This window comes from Ischnura elegans, chromosome 12, assembly GCF_921293095.1.
Source record: "Ischnura elegans chromosome 12, ioIscEleg1.1, whole genome shotgun sequence".
Lineage (NCBI taxonomy): Eukaryota > Metazoa > Arthropoda > Insecta > Odonata > Coenagrionidae > Ischnura > Ischnura elegans.
The window spans coordinates 26375594-26393404 of record NC_060257.1 but is presented as its reverse complement, the minus strand read 5'-3'; the positions used below and the strand labels follow the sequence as shown (position 1 = coordinate 26393404).

Sequence of the window (17811 nt, the reverse complement as noted above, 5' to 3'; positions counted from 1 at the left end):
AAATGGATGACGAATTCCAAAATATTGGTGACCTCATCCATCGAGGTCATGGTTTCAGTATTCATACAGTTGCCGAGAAAGAAGGAATTGGCAAGAAATCAGTTTGGCAGATATGAAAAAGGTGTGCAAGGCCAGTTCTAAACATTTTTCTAGTGCAAGCAAACAACATTCCCTCCCCTCCCCTTAAAAAATAACCAGAGAGGTAGTAGTGATTTTCTGATGAGTCCATTTGGGAATAATAGTAACCCGAGTAGTGGAGATATGATTATCCTCTTCATGATATATCCATACTTCTGCAATAATTTTGTGGATTAAATCAACCCTCAACCTTTAATCTCCTTGTTTGACTAGTCCTGAACATTGGACAAAGCGCTTGGGTGCCCCTTTCTGCTGGGCATTCTACATGGCCTCATACTTTGCTTACCGTCCTGAAGATGCGAGAAAAAGTGTCATCACATGAGAAAAGTGAGTTCCAAATGATGCCAAAGATCCTCATGCCTGAGCAAAAGGATTCATGGATGGAAATTTATTCTGAAAGATTCTAATCCATTTGAAGGAGTCACTAATTATCATGGCATTTTTTATTGACCTTTCCACATCTCTTGATGAGTTGGGTCACCAGAATGTAAATTTCCCTTCTGCGCTATTCCTTGCTATTGCAGTTACTCTATAGCAAATTTAATGGGAATAAATGGATCACACTCACTTCATCGCTGGGATACGAGCATTTTAGAAAACCGTATCAAATGCACCCCAAGTATCAGTATAAACAAAACATCTATGGGATAAACTAGGATCTCCTGGCATGAAATAAATGGTATTTAGAAGAGGCGGTTGACATCTGAGGTCATTTGAGGCATGAGGGATGGATAGATAAGGATGGGTGAAGAGAAACCTGGGATCAATATTAGCCTGCTTTTAACGAAAGGGGCCAAGGTAGGGTGTTGCATATTTTTTATTTTTTCTTGGATTTTTGATTTCTACCTTTTAAAATATGCTGTGGGTTGCATAATCGATATCCCAAAAATTTCATTAAAAGTTGTAATAACAGGGGCTACTGGCTACTCAAGTAAATCTGTATTCGTTGAACTAATTCGTTGAATCAAGTAATTTAAATATGATTTTGCATATTGCATCATTAAATGGTCCTATAAATCTCATAGCCGATTGATGAAAGAAAAAAACATTACAGATTCCAAAACTCACCGGAAATGCCAGTGTGTGGGCCGCTGCTGAGATTGTTCATGATTGCGTTAAGGAGTGGAAATTAGTGAATATAATTAAAGCAATTTTAATTGATTCAACAAGCATAAATAGAGGTAACTAATTGTTTTTTATATCTTAGTTTACCTAGAATTATTATTAAAAATTAATGTAAAATGGACTCAACTGGTATGATACCAGAGATGGCCGCATTCAGAAGGCAATGTGCTAAGCATTTATTTTTTCCAACAGCACCCTTGTAGGAGACTAGATATCTATTACTTAAGTCAGACTCTCATCACTCTGAAAATATCTAAAAGGATCTCAGATCCAGGATAAAATCCGCATAGAAATCTTTTTTCCAGGCATCCCATACAAGGAGGAATTCCTTACCCTCTTCGTTTACAAAGGGAATGAGAGACTTTGTAGCTAGGAAATAGACTTATGAAAAAAATTCAATACAAATCATAAAAAAAGGATACTTATTAAATTGTACTAAACTTATCAATAATCACAGCATTAATATCATTTGTGAGGAATTCAGGCTTGCAGTATCACCAGCATAATATTTAAGGAATTCGACACTTCCACAGCACAAGCACTCAACAATCGCCCATCAAATCAAATCCGCTCATCTAGGATCCCAACAATACCCATATGCTCAGCCGGCAATAGCTGGAGCAAAAGCACACCCCCTAAGGAGAATTGGAGGTGAGTGTTTTTGCTATGGCTACTGCCAGCTGAGCACATTTGTATTGTTGGACTCGCAGATGAGCGAATTTGATTTGGTGGGCGATTGTTGAGCGCCTTCGCAGTGGAGGTATTGAACTATCACTTTTTTGAAGATCTTTCACATTGAATAGAATTATTGAAAACAGGTAATCATTTTATTCAGCACATGAAATACTCACGTTAATTTCACATTATCATTCAATTATATATTCATTCATCACATACGTATTACAGAAAATATTTTCAGATTACTGCAATAATTCTATATTTTTTCAACACTTTAACATTATAGCATGGGTCTATGTTTCCATGGCAGAAAGATGAATCTCATGGAATGGTTGAATTTCAATAAAAAGGACATCAAATGGCACTTGGTAGAGTAGTAGGTAACAACAGCTCCCATAGGGTTGTTCACATGACTTGAAATTCGGAGATTAAGCGTTTTTAATCACTTATTATTGTGTTCATATTTCATTCAAAATAATGAAAGTGACCTATTTTCCATCTATAAGAAACCCAAATTTCACCAATCATCAAGCAGTTGACAGTGTTCATATTAATAAGAATTGAGGACTGTCATTAAAAAATTACCGACCTAATTCCAGTAAGTAATGAACAATAAGTATTCAAGATGGATTGTGCACTACAAATTTGAAGGAATAGAAATTTCTGAAGTTCTGTAAACTTTCCATATGAGTCCTAAGCATCCATTATGAGAGTAATTGCAAAGTAGTACGAAGAGACAAAAAAATGAGGAAAATGTGACTGGACTAGTAATAGGCAAATGGGACTGTTCAGGCAGACCAAAAGTCTTAAATCATGAAAAAAAAGAATTCTGAGGATGGAAGGGAAGACAGATGTTTCGGGAGATTCAGTGCCTCTTGATTCTTTTTCCCTTCCTGGTGACTGCTTCCTCTTAGGAGAAAATTACCCCATGGACAATTACTCTCAGAGTTTCTCCCAACTGTCGAAAGTTGTGGACTGATATCAAGGTGTCGCATCTAAAATTTGCTCAAAATGGGATATCAATGTACTGCTGCCAGAACCTTAAATGCAGATGTTTCCATGAGGTTTTCCTAGAGCTGAACTTCAAGCTCAGAACTTGAACAAAAAGCATTTTGTAATCCAACAGTTACAATTTAGAGATATACTTTTAAAGGGTCGACTAAATGATAGGATAATTCCTTGCTTGATGAATATCGCTCATTTCTTGCATAACATTTTGGTTACAACTGTTAATGAAAAAATCAAACCAACACATATTTAATAAAAGTTGGATAAAAGAGGCTTACAAATTTACGGTACATACTGAAGAGAACCTCACACATTTTAAAATTTCAGGGGATGAAGTTAATGTATCATTTACAACTACCTGTAACTTTGGAAGCAACTACTGTTCAGCTGTTGATGAAGAAGTTACACCCATCATACTGGAAGCATATACCAAATTTTGTAGCTTTTCAAAGAGTTTAATTATAGCTTCAATGGTGAAGATACTACTACCTTATTTGTATGGTTAATTCTCTTGAGATATGTTTTATCAGTACACATAAAAAATTGTGAACAACCCTATTAGCAAAGGTATTTCAGGCAGATATCCAATAGGTAATGTATCAAAAGCAATAGTATTAAAAATTTTAAATAAAATTATTTAAAATAATAGGTACTATATCAACTCAAAAGCCAGATTATTGTTATAGGTTTAAAAAAATAAAAAATAGATGCATCATAGAAGAAAAAATATTGTAACAGCTTCAAGAAATTGAAACTGTTTACACTATGCATTGAATTCAGAGGGAGACAAAAATGCCTAATATCATAACATAATATCTTATCAAAAACATAATTTTTGGTATCACAATAAAAATTCATGTAAAAATACATGAAACCAATTATTTACAGAGGATACTCAAGTCAAAAATTTCGATTTACATTATGAAAAACATGACTGAGAACTCATTTCAAAATAAATTTCACAATCTTCCTTTTTTTCTTTCTAACTGAGTGAAATAATGACCACCATCAATAGAGTATTTGCAGACCCTGAAGAGGAAATTTAAAAATCTAGAATTGGAGCATTTTTATCCAAATTTGAAGTTTGATGCTCATGATTTTATCCTTGAATTATTAAAGGCAGAAAAAATGTATTTTTGTGCTGAAACATAGCTTGTATAAGGCTGAGAAATCATCTTGGTCTTATCCAAGGATATTTTTGGGCAGAAAAGTGAGAAAGAATGGAGATTTACCACTATATTACGATTTAATACACAGAAGAATGGTCCTCTTTGGTGCTGGATTTCAATTTGTTGCCAGATTACCATTATAGATATTTAATTCCAATTCTCAAAATAACAAAAATTATCTGACTTTGATTGAGCCTTCATAAACCTTGCTTTTATTATAAATGCAATTATTCCCAATACTGAATCAGTGAAATCAAGACAATAACTTTTACTCTCATGTCCAAATGAGGACCAATTCATAAACGCCAACTCAGCAGCAAGTTATACAGAGATAATATCACATACAAATTTTTCCATTTTACAAAAAATTAATGTACAATTAGATGCAAAATGTAGGTATTATACAAAAGTTAAATTGAAGTACCGCCAAAAAATGTTATTAGAGAATTTGAATAGAATGTTGCAGTCCGAGGCTAAACACAAGGCAAAAAAATTAAATCCTATGGATGCTTCAAATTTGTAGTCAATATTAATAAAATAGATTTTGAGAATATCCTATAGGAGTGCAAATACTCTATTGGCATAGAATCAAAATTAAAAGTAGGGAAAGGAAACTAAACTTAAATATGTAACAATGATCAGCCACAATGAATCAAGTCAGAATTAATTTCCAAAAGGGTCTCTTGCATACTTGTGTTTGATCCAAAAACATTAAACACCATTAAATAATATACACAGGCTGCCAATAAATTACTTTCACTAACGTCTGCTCAGATCTCTGTGAGGTTCTTGCCGGATATGACCTAAATATAAAACATTGCATGAACCACTGTCGGTCCACACAAACTAAGTCTTTTTTTCCAACAACATCACCTATGGTAAAAAGGTTGATAAAACAGTCAACAAGCCCCAGATTTGAATTCTGGGCATCTGACAATTCTTCGTCCCGTAGCACAAAGGTAACTTATCACTCACTTGAGACATAAGCTACCCATTCACTTGCTTGGTTTGGGTTAATAAATGTGCACGAAGGACTAACCTACAACTACAATTGCCAACTCAAGGCAAATTGATACCAATCAATGAGTACATGTCTTTATGCATTCATATATATATTCATACACAATATATGTTTTTCACACGGGTGTCTCATGATCAGCTTCTTCAATTCTGCCCAAGCGCCAAGCATTAGGATCAGTAGCTGCAAAGAAAAGATACCATTGTAATTCACTGCAAAGATAAGCTTCATTTTTAAGTAAAATAATTGACGTATTTAGTTGTTTATCTTATTCCAAGTGATTATTCTTTCTCCTTAACAGTTTCCTAACACCATAGTACATTACTCTTCATTTATGATTTGGCATTACCATACAGAAGACACAAAAGCATGTGATGACTAGAGCATACAATGGTATAATATCTCTCCAATGAAGTATTTTATTTGAAAAATCAACCATTGTAATAATATATACTGTCCAAATGTAACATACTATTAAATTGATAAACCAATACAGCAATAATAACTATTTGAGCAGAATAAATTAAATATAAAATATATCAGAACATAAAATACAACAGTACATCTTCACCTCCAAGTTCTATAGCATACCAAGCAATGAATGAATGGTTTCTTGCAAAGGAATGCCCACACGATAAGGAGCAATTCTGCAAATTTACGAATTTCTTTTTTCTTTGCTTTCAAACAACAAGAGGATGCTTGAAAAAATTACATAAGCCATTTTAGCAAAGAATTTAAATCTATTAATTTCAATGACGACTAATGCAAATAAATAGCCTACTTTGGATTCTTGACATTTGGTAAGGGCCGAAGAGTACTCCCCAGTCTAAGAGTCAGGCAAAAGTAAGTTCCTAAAAAATTGCATTCGACCTCATTTACAGGAACCAGAAAATCAAGTACCTACTATAAGAACATCGCATAATCTCACTTTTTAACTCACATTATCCCCAAAATAAAATTGTAGGCAGGCATATCTCCTGAGCCACACAGAAAATCAAAAACGATGACCGGGTAACCAAAACAATTATCAGGGCAAGGAGATCACCCAATTAAATCAAATTTAACAATAAATTTATTTGCCGGTTGACCAGTTTATCCATGTTTATATGGATATTCCCAAATTAATCCACAATAATTATTGCATAAAGCTAAAATCAAAACAAAAGATGGGTTTTGTAAGTAAGAAAATGTTGAGAATTAAATGTAAACTCTCAACACCTAAGTGCTACATTCTATTTTTCCCATTTGTGGGCAAACTTATATCTTCAGAGGAACAAACTTCAACCTGATCATTTAACTAGTAGAGTAATCATAATAATTTTATGTAATTTCAGGCATGCCACCAATGTTTGGCAAAATCTTATGCCTTCATGTAGAGGACTTAGATAGTCTTTGCTTCCGCTCACATTACGAAAAGATTTCTCTCCATTTAGCCTGAGCTATACAATATTAGCTTGTATTTCATCGGTCCCTTATACAACTGGAGTTCTGAATGACACTGAAAAAAGGAAAACTATTCTGCCCTTACAAAATTTTTTGTCATCTACTATGTAGAGATTCCTCTGCATCAAAAAGTACAATTATTACAACAGCAAAAGTATGCAAAATGATAGAAATAATCATGAAAACCTAGAAACCTGAATGGTAAAAACTATATACAAATACAAAAATAAATGTTATCAACATGACACTACACTATGTGCATTCCATAAAACATTACATAAACATAATAATTTTCAAAGTATACTCCTTATAATTTTGAATAAAATTTAACTTCATATTCAACAGGTAACTGAAAAGACCTACAATAATTTCACTCTATTCAATAAAAAATATATTCAAATTAAAATTATTACCAAAATGAAAGACAAAGGATGCTGGCAAGATATCTCACTTAGCAGCAAATAAAATTCAGGGTTTGGAGCATTCATCATCAAAGGTGTATAAAAAGCCATGAAATTATCCTTCGTAGTTTGAACCAATGCTAAAAGTGCATCTAAATTATATAATTAAAGTCATTTTACGCAAAGTATTGTGACAAACCACACTAGCAATTAAGATAGGTTGATGAGTGATATAAACATTTTTCTACTCCCTATTTTAAAAATCTTATCCCCAAGTTATAAAGCTGTGGTGGAAACATTCTAAAAGCTATCCTGTAATATGGTCAGACCAGAAAAGAGGCATGTACAATTGGATTACTCTAGATAACAACTCAACAAAAAGTAACTGAGGCCTTCATGAATAAAATAGACCCCAGATGAAGGAAAAAGTGATGAAATAAGATAATGCATTCCTCAGGTTTGCTGATGGCTATACATAGATGTAAAGGTATGCCAAAAATAACGATAATATTAAGACTTGATACTAAATATATCATGCTAACTCATGTCATAATTATCCATGCATTATTGTTTTCCTTCTGGTGGATGAATATGAATTTATTTTGATTTATGACAGCACCATTCAATGCGTTAACTTTACCATTAGAGCCTCATCTGATTTCAACTCTTAAGTTCCCGAATGTTGCCTATTGGATACTGAATAAAGAGCATAAAAGAAGAACACATAACATTCCTGGATAGGTTTTTGAGCCATTTCTCATTATGAGTGTAGTATTCCAGGTTATCCAGCAATGTTCATTGACTTAAGGGGGCAACTATTTTGAAAACTTTCATCATCAGGTTGAAGATGAGAAGCTTGTTTATTTCACCGCCTTTTATTGTGCAGTCTGTCTGTCCACTGAATGCTGATTGGCTACCACTCTTTTCCATACATTACCATTAGGATATTAATTTTCTAGTAAATTTTTAATCTTATAAGGGAATAAACCTATACATATTTCATGTTCATTCTGTCCCATCAAGAGACTACAGAACCAATGGTACAAAGATATACTTCATCAAACGTGCTAATTTAACATGAGCAATGGCAATCCCTCGAGTAAAGGCACTGAATTTTCATTTAAATAGCGAAATTCCAGAGCCCATTATTACAATTTGCGTTTAAATGGTTATTATATCAACAACATGGTAATATAATGCATGATCTGTAAGCATAGTTTGTACATTTTATTACCACTATGAGTACGAATTTTGTTGAAATAATCTGACTTATAAATGCTATTCATATAAATTTGATGCCTCCACCAATGAGGAATATATGGAGGAGTTAGCTAGCCAATCAGGGAGCTTAGTGCTAGGACAGCCGATGCCATGAAAGGCAGTATAATATCTGCAAGTCTGAAGACAAAAGTAGGATGGCTTTCAAAACTTTTGCCACCTCAATGAATGCAGCCAGGGAACCTAAAATCCAACACTGGTCATTAATACTCAAAGTTCTAAATCATCCCCTTTTACCTAATGCAATTAAATTTCAATGACCAAAAGAACATTACAATATGCAATGAGCTCAAAAATATTTTAATAGTCATTAAGGTAGCATAAACACAAATTTAGAGCACTTTTTTGACTTCTGTTACTTCTCATTTGTACATACTTTGTACAGACAATTTTAAGAAGAATGTTTATTTCAGCATCTGCATCCCAAGGTGTTCTCTCCATTTTCCATATTTCTCGGCCCATAAAGACACTTTTTTTCTCAAAAATGTGCCCTAAAATCAGCCAGTGTCTCATGGATGAAGGCTTTAATGTTATCCTCTACCAATGCAAGCTGCTTTGCTGATAATTAAAGGTTGCCCTCATGACAACAGTGTTCTACCATCTTAACTAATTAAGAATCACTAGTATTCTTTGTCACAATACGTTCAATCATATATCCCACAGAGAGTATAAATCATTCATAAAGAAGTTCACAATTATCATAAACAAGAAAAATATTGTGAAAAATTAGATCTCCTATCATGCTCCAAACAATCAAACATTTCAACACAAATTTCCATTGGACTTACCACAGTAATAGTACCTAATCCTAGGCATACCTAGGCAAAAAGAAATTAGGTTTCCATATAATAATCATCACTGGAATCAAATAAGCCGTAATGATGGCAAAAGCAATTGAATTTCAGCTGTAATCTCACACACATTTCATTAGTCCCACTTTTTTAACTTTCCGTGAAAACCTTCACTCAAAACACTCATCCAAGCCACACTTCAAAGGCTCATTTTTTTACACAAAGCACAGCAGGCTACACTTCAAAATTCACTCTTAAGTGGCATAGTGTCTATGCTCTCACTCCAGCTTTAAAAAAAAATGACAAATGAGGAAATGAGTCAATAGCTTCCAATGAAAGAGAGGTCATAATCAACAACAATACACACACTCAACATTTTAACAGACATATATGCCATGTCACGACCCTCTTCACTGGCTAAAACGAATAGACAAATAGCATAACGGCATGGGGAGTGAAGAAAGGCTTTTTTTAATCGCAGGAAGCACATTTTTATCCACTTAACATCAAGCAGAAAGAGGAAAAAGAAGCATGGGTATGTATAATACATTCAAGAGCAGTTAGAAGAAAGGAGAACACACACAAAAGAGATGGGGTGCTTAGTAATAAAAGGTGCTACACACGTTTCGACCATCTAACCCAATTCAATCAAACTTTCCAACCATCTCTCATCTGGCCTGCTTTACAAATGCGCAAAAAAATTTACCAGATCAACCATTCCAATCAAACTAAAACATAATTTTCCGCACAAAATATCATTATGTGATCATGTGATGTTTGGCTAGTACTACAACCAACAGACTCCCAGTATAACCAAGTAAAGGGGCCTAACTAACTCCACAGAAAACATATACTTGGAAAGTAAAATCAGAGATTGGTCCGCTATTTGTACATGAAACACTTCACAATACTGTCTTTACTCAAGTGAACATTTAAAAATACTATTAGATATTTTGAATTTTGTAGAAAACGCAGAGAATACCTACATCAATGAAAAATCTGTGTAATGTAGCTTCTTATTAATCAATGAAGTATTCCACACTTTTTTACCAACAACAATAAAATATCAGCATTTGCAGCTTTAAGGTAATACATGTAAATTTATTTTTCCATGAATATAAGTTGTAAAATGGGGAATAAATTTAGTTTTAAGTATATTTTTCCTCAACCTCAATGGCAAAACGAACAATTTCTTGTAATGATTGCACACTTCATCTTTAACTTCGTTCATAAAGAAAAATTTAAGAGTATTATGGCCAAGTGAATCCTTCAGCTCTAGTAGCAAGATCGAAAGTCTTTCACAACAGTGCGGCCAGCAGAGTTGTCCAATGACTGCGCAAAAGGAGGGGCGGAGAACCCTGCAACAGTACGGTTTGCTGCCAATCGCTGTCCCCAAAACGCACCTCACACCCTTGCCTTGACATACAACATTGTCACAGGCATATGAAGCACTGAAACAAGCCTGAACCACCAAAACAAGCCCTTTCTTCAAATCACCAATACAAGGGATTCTTTGTCGTCCCTTCCAGCTTCTTTCTTTACGGAGGCCTTTTTTTAACATGTGGCCTTTTTAGGGGCAATGTTGCCCTTTCTTACCGGGCAACATTGCCCCCTACTCCGAACTAGACCCTTCTGCCTGTTATCAGACAACTCTCGACAGCCGGACTGTATGTCTGGTAAAATTTTCCACGGAGACCATAGCGTCATTAGCAGTCGCGATACATACGGGGGGGCACAGGGGGTGCACCCCCCCTTGCTGGGCCACCCGCACTGCCTAACATAGCAGAACCACAATTGTAACTTTTTTTATACCATAAGATGTCGTATTATCAGTTTGAATAAAACTTTCTTAAACTTTTCATGTGACTTGATTATTCGACATAACGACAAAAGCAAAGGTAGTTCAAAATATCTTTTGCACCCCATCTGGAGTTTTTTCTGTATCCGCAACCTACTGGTCATTGGGGCCCTGGCAATCTCCTCCTGACCCAAATTAGTTGACTAGCTAACTGAAGAACTAGTTTCCGAATACTCAACTTTTTATATTTAAATATTAACTACTATTTTCACTGGCTTTAAGAGATACACTTCAACATTCCATTTCAGCTAATAAGCAGCTCCACTAAATTTTAACTAAGAAAATCGGTTGATATATACTGACACTGTCATTGTCACTGACATGTCAAAAATCTTCTATCAGGGTGTCCAGCCAATCAAAGCAGGAAAATTCATGCAAAATTCCCAATTTTTCAGGGAAATTTTTGCAAAATTCCAGGTTAATCTAATGCGATAGATAAGAATTTCAAAACACCCAAAATTACTTCAATACTTTTAAATAAAATTATATTTATGCATTATTTTACATTCCCAATATATAAACATTATTTATATTTATTCAATGCGAGCCAAGAAGCTGTTTCGACCTCATAAATAGATGTTGACGTCACTTGGCATTCTATCCTTTTGTGTTTTTGAATCTTACTTGAGTCAAGAGTGCTAGATAATTAAATTCTGTCTTGTTTGACATTTTCGATGCAGCTATAAAAATTGTAATAAACTAAAGCACTTAAAATTAGAAAAAAAAACACATTTTAGGCCAGAAAATAGGTGCTGAACTGGCAAAATTTTACGTGAAATGAATTTGAAATAAAAGATTTTGAAATTCCCAGTTGGAAAAAAAATTCATAAATAATTCATATATTATTCCTTGGACAAAAAATCCATGCATAATTCCTGATACTCTCTAATTTCCTGGCCGCTGGGCACCCTGTCTATGCATCTAACTTCTCGCATCCGTTGAGGACAGGCAAGGGTAAAAAATGAAGCCACTACCAAGTGAGGGAGAGAAGTTTGTATTAGAAGGGAAGGCTGCTGATTGTTTCTTTCATGAAAAAAAAGAGTTTGGGCCATAAACATAAGATTTACCAAAGTAGTGAGCCCCCTAATATCAGTCCTGTCCAGGTCGGAAGTCAACAAACAAAGCTCATTAATAATTCAAGGAAATTGACTAGCCAGCTGTTTATCTTTAAGTGTCACCCACACTAACACATGAGGTGTGAAGATTCTACAGTGGAAAAAACTATTTGCCCAGACTAGGATTCAAACCAAAAACCCCATAAATTTGAGCCAGTTGTTTGACCACTTGAGCTACCAGGCCATATTCTTCCTATATGAATATTTTGTAGGCTTTTTAAAAAACCACCTCAGTCTTTAAAGCCAAGAAAGAAAGGAAGAAGATGACTTGGTAGCTTAAGTGATTGAGCATTTGAACTAATTTGGGAGATTCAGATTAACACGTTGCGTACCGGCGTATTTAAATTCCTAGGAACGCCGAGATTGGAGATATGTGCCTAATAGGGCGTAATGCCTTTGGTTTAAACATGGTTAAAAAGCAAATGTTTAGAATATAACTTTACCAAATCAAACGTTATGATGCATCAATTCATTATGAATAACAAACAACAACTGAAAACTTACTAACGAATATGTATTGTACGCTTTAAAATTGTTTAGGTTGACGCACCTAAATGACGAGAATCTTCGTCATCCGTTCGGAACATTCGAGAAAAAAATGACGAGAATTCTCGCCATCCATACACAACGTGTTAAATGTCAGGCTTTTTTCCAGTCAGCATTATACAGCATGTCCACACAATCATAGGCATGTTTATGATTTTTCTGCATGGATTCCGAGAGTGCTTATGAAAGCCCCTCACCAATAAACTTAGTCTCATACATGAATTATTATGTAGCAAGTGTCATAATGAACATGGACTACATTTTTTTTAGAATTTATTACCCACGGTCGTGAGATTATACCATTTGTCTATTCCTTATCTTTCATTAGGTTTACAGAATAAAGTTAACATTTTATACAACATTTTTTGGATTTTCAAGATACTCTCAGAGATTGTTTCTGGTCCTGATAATTGGGTGGTTTGGTCGAGACGTGTGTAGCAGGTCTGAATATGATCAAAAGATTTGGGTAGGCAGGGAAATGTTTCAAATGACAAACAAAACTCACCTGCCTCTACACTGTGGGGCATAGCGACATCTGCAGTCTTTCTATACACACATAGAGTGAGCGTGAGAGAGAGGTATAGCTTCTCTACAATTCATGATCGCCACACATCCTAATAGAAGCCCACCATCGTTCCAACCCCTCCCCCATCCTCTGCCCATACCGTTTCACTCTCACTGCACGCGCTCTAATAAGGGTTCATGCTCACAGACAATTTCATCATGATCTAGAAAACACAACAAAGCAGAATAACAAACAAAAGTTCAGTTTACACATAAGCGCATCTCTCCTTTTCTTTCCTCTTAAAACCTTCGAGCATGTAACAATTGAGACTATCTTTCCCGCACCGAATACCGGAGTGATGTCAGATGCGAAAAGACTACGTGAGGAACTCATGAATCCTTTGTTCATACTTTGATGAAATATGTGATGAAAAAAATGACTTTACATCAATTTTGCTTAAAATTACTACCATGGCAATCAATAAAGTCAGTAACATAGTAATATTAAATAACTTGGCAATCATTACGATACCTCCACTGCAAAACCGCTCAACAATCACCCACCGAATCAAATACGCTCATCTAGGAACCCGACAATACGAATGCGCTCAGCTGGCAATAGCCAGACCATAAACGCTCACCTCTGAAGCTGGAGAATTGGAGGTGAGGGTTTATTCTCCAGCTATTGTCAGCTGAGCACATTCGTATTGCTGAGCTAATAGATGAGCAGATTTGATTTGGTGGGCAATTGTTGAGCGGTTTTGCAGTGGAGGTATCGATTAGCAAATTTAATTATTACCTATTGGATTAATTATATTGGCATTATTAATGGACAAAAACCTATCATGGTGAATCGATTATTTTCAGCTTGTTAGCGCATTCACCTAAATAAATAATATTCATAATAAATAAATAATAATGACAAAAAAAGATTAATTTGGCTAGTACATATGTCTTCAAACCATTATTTGCCATTTGATATTTTGCTTAATATTAAACATTGTATGTAAATATTTATGTGGACTCATTTTTCCAAACATTGTACTAATTATGGAAAATGGAAAAATTATTAAGCTTTGACAAAATTTTGAATGGCAATTAAAGAATTAATGCATACTCATATTTTAAATTCGAATGCATGGCATAAGTAGATACACAGAGCACTGAAAAATACCAGCTTTAATTTTGAATCATCTACATAGTTATTACTGCCTTCTAAAGCATCACAATATATGTAATGCACAAATAAAGACAAGCCAAAGACTTATCACTCATTCTACCAATAATTTTCTAAAATAGTAAATATTACTCAGAGACCAAATTATTCAACCAAAAATGAGAGTCAGCTGGCCAGCCTTAAAAGCTTTAATTCTGTACTGGTGACACAAATATATTCTAAAGTTTTACTTTAGAAAACTTCTAACAGAAAGGATAACTTAAATTTATGGACTGAAATAAAGCTAATAGATAATTTCTACCTATTTCCTCATATCTTACAGATAAGATCACCAGTGGGAAAGCTCCGTCTTCCATGCCAAAATGATTTGCATGTCCTAAATCTATTCATGTTACAGATCATGGGTGACTCAAACAAGAAAAAAATCCCCATCTTCTTAGGTAGATCTTTTCATGTATCGTAGAATAAGTACACAAATTTGTTCCTCCCAATTTATCAATCCAAGACGTTTTTTGGTAATATCTTACTTAGGAATATATAGATACTTAAGTATTTCAACCCTTATACCAAATTTTTTTGGTTATTTAATGTTAATAAGGCTCCAAGATATAAATTGTAAGTCTTTTCACAACTGACATCATCATAAATTTCCTTTCTCTAGCCCATACAAATGAAACATAGATCTCATACCACAATATCCCTTCCGAATCATACATGCTCGAAGCTCATAAACCGAATCAATTAGTGCAGTAAATAACTAACATGGGTTTGAATCAGGGCTGCCAACTTTCATTTTCATGTGAAGAAGAGAATAAACATTCTCATGCAAAAAAATGCACAACAGAGTCATGAGGATTTGGGATGGAGGTATAGGGTTGGCATGATGGTCCATTGAGTTCTGGCTTCTTTCACATACTGAAGAAATGAGTTCATACAAATTTCTTATAAAAATATAAATTGGTATCTAAAAAGAATAATTCAAGAGCAAAAACACCAAAAATTGGATGGGATATTAAACCTAAAATCGCTTGACACATCAGTACATTTTGTATTACTTGGAGGTTAATACAAAAAGTATTGAAACCAGTCACGAGGTGAATTTAAAGTACTTGTGGAAAATTGAGAGTAAATTTTAATTTACTAATGTGTTACGATTCCACCAGATTATGCCTGAAACAACACTCTGACACCTTTTACGAGCGGGGACAACTTATTCACCTTAACTCTGATTTCCAAATACTCTTTCTCTAACCCACTAAAGCTACAAAACTTCCTGTCAAAAATAGACTTCTGCCAGAGACTTGCCCTGACCTCAAGAGGACAAGGAAGGAAAAGAAAAAGGAAGAAGACACCAACACAATTAAGAAGCCCATAGATGCCTCCGGGATAGGGACAGAAAGGAAAGGATGGAAAAACCTCGTGCCGTCATTAGGGTGATGCAATCTACTATCAGTTTCATTGTTCTGAGAGAAATGTAAGATGATCCCATACGAGAATTATTCAGAGATTTTTCAACAGATTTCATAGATACAGCGGAAATATTAGGTATGGCAAAAAAATCCTCCCTAGTCATTCTCTCATTATGTTAAAGTAAAGTAATGTCAAAGTCTCTGCCTCCTTTCCGTGAGTTTGGTTGAGTACACTGCACCTACGATGCAGCCCATGGCTGCTATTCAACAATGTTACCAGCTTAAGGTAACAGTGTACAGTAGAGGGGCCACGTACAAAAGTGATGCAATGGCTCATTCACTTGTTCAGAGAGGTAGCCTATCATTGAAGGAAGGAATTGCTCTCGAGAGTGTAAACAACAATGAATCATGTGCCACTCGTGTGAATGGTCAAGGATAGAGGAGGAGCAGTGACCTATGTACTACGCAAGAGTTCGTGGTGTCAAAAACATATCTGTGAAAAAATTAAAGCCATCTAGATTTCACCAGGAATAGCTGTAGAATAGGTTTTCAAGATGTAGGTGAGAAGTGGAAAAATAAGGATCTCTTTACTTTTTGGGCTAAATTTCATCCAGATTTGTGGTTCACAACAGTTCTGTCAGTGATTCTCTGATGTCTTCAGGTCGAAGGTACTCCTCTGCATTTTTATCGGTCTTTGTAGAGCCCACTTATAGTGTTCTTTAAGCATGAATCACAAGATCATTTTTTCTATTGCACAGCACGATCAGTCCAGCGATCACTTTTTGGGACAGAAAAAAGATCACTCCAAGCAACAGTTTTCTGACTCACACGATTGTTATTTTATATATTATCATGCAACATTGCCATGATTGGCCAAGAGTTGATGTCAGTAACAGCTTCAGTGACAGGTAAAGCAATGTGCTGAGAGGTGGAAAAAGCAATGGGATGGACCATTGCTGGAGTCATCACTGAAAATGATCACATGATTCAGGATTATCCAAGAGCCTTCAGACCGAGAAAAATGCAGAGGAGCACCTTTGACATGAAGACACTAATATGATCACTGGCAAAACTGTCATTGAACGCAAATCTAGATGTTGTGTGAACCAAATAATGGAGAATCATCAGTCACTCAACAGAACCCCGAGAAGCTATATTTAGATGAATTACTGAAGAGCCCATTACTATGATTTTTCACTGCATGGGATCTCTTTCAAATGTCCGATTCGAAGTCCTGAATGTTGAACACATGATTATCCTCCACTGAAGACTATTACTACCAAATTTGAGGTCACCTTAGAGAAAATGATGGCAGTTGGCAGCCCTAAACTGAAGTGATCTCTCCTATAAAAAGGAATACATAAAGAAGTGAAAATAATAAAAAAGCAGGGAGAGATATTTTGAAACTGTGAATTGTTTGGAATGGTTGTTTTTGCATCATAATCAATGAATAACTTGTGTTTTTCTACACTGTTACGGTGCAAAGAAAGTGAACTGCAGTGCTAGACTTGCCATTACATTTTCCGAGGAACCAAGCAAGAGACGTGTGCATAAAGTCAGTGTGTGGAGAGTGTTTTAGTTTGCATGCTAGAGGGAAAAAATGGCCAGCTATCTTATCTAGACACATAAGACAAACTAAGTGAACGGATATTGTAATTTGGACATGGTATTTTAACTGTTTTTAGAAGGGTAATGGCCATATTTATAGTTCTACAATGCATCTTAAAACAAAAATGAACATTAGAGCCGAATTTAAGCTGCTGGTATGATGTGTACTAGGGTTGCCAACCCTCCCTTATTTTCTGGTATTTGTAACATTTTCTCAGCGTATCAGTAACATAAGCATCTTTCATTCCTCTTTCTCATTCAATTTAAACTTTTCTAAGTACGTATGTGCTTTGCATGTCTACAAGTGATTGCAGAAATACCTACTTTCACATTGTTCACAGCTTCAAAAATAGCAGTTTTTACAATGTGATCTGGTGAGGTCCCTTTTCCTTATCATTCACAAAAAGTTGGCAACTCAAGCATGTATTTACCCCCAAACATCTCATTAAAATATTGCATTTGATGAAAATCAACACTAAATATGTAATGTGCAGGGACTATAAGTAGTAACAATTACTTTTCCTGAAAATATGATATGCAAAAAC

The 17811-nt window shown here is 35.0% G+C and overlaps 1 protein-coding gene across 6 annotated transcripts in view; it reads right to left on the bottom strand.

Annotated features, from left to right (window-relative positions):
* Positions 1–2071: 2071 nt before the first annotated feature.
* Positions 2072–17811, bottom strand: part of LOC124168859 (blood vessel epicardial substance) — a 246818-nt gene continuing 231078 nt past the window's right edge. For 2 of the 6 annotated variants that reach the window (XM_046547213.1, XM_046547216.1), the window contains 2 exons: positions 9047–9076; positions 2072–5319 (listed from right to left, as the gene is read on the bottom strand). In XM_046547213.1, the coding sequence (XP_046403169.1) occupies positions 5255–5319; positions 9047–9076 (95 nt within the window). In that variant the 3' untranslated portion in view covers positions 2072–5254. Of the gene's footprint in view, positions 5320–9046; positions 9077–13073; positions 13297–17811 lie in introns of all 6 variants that reach the window. The other 4 variants (XM_046547215.1, XM_046547217.1, XR_006866999.1 and 1 more) reach the window with 3 other exon arrangements.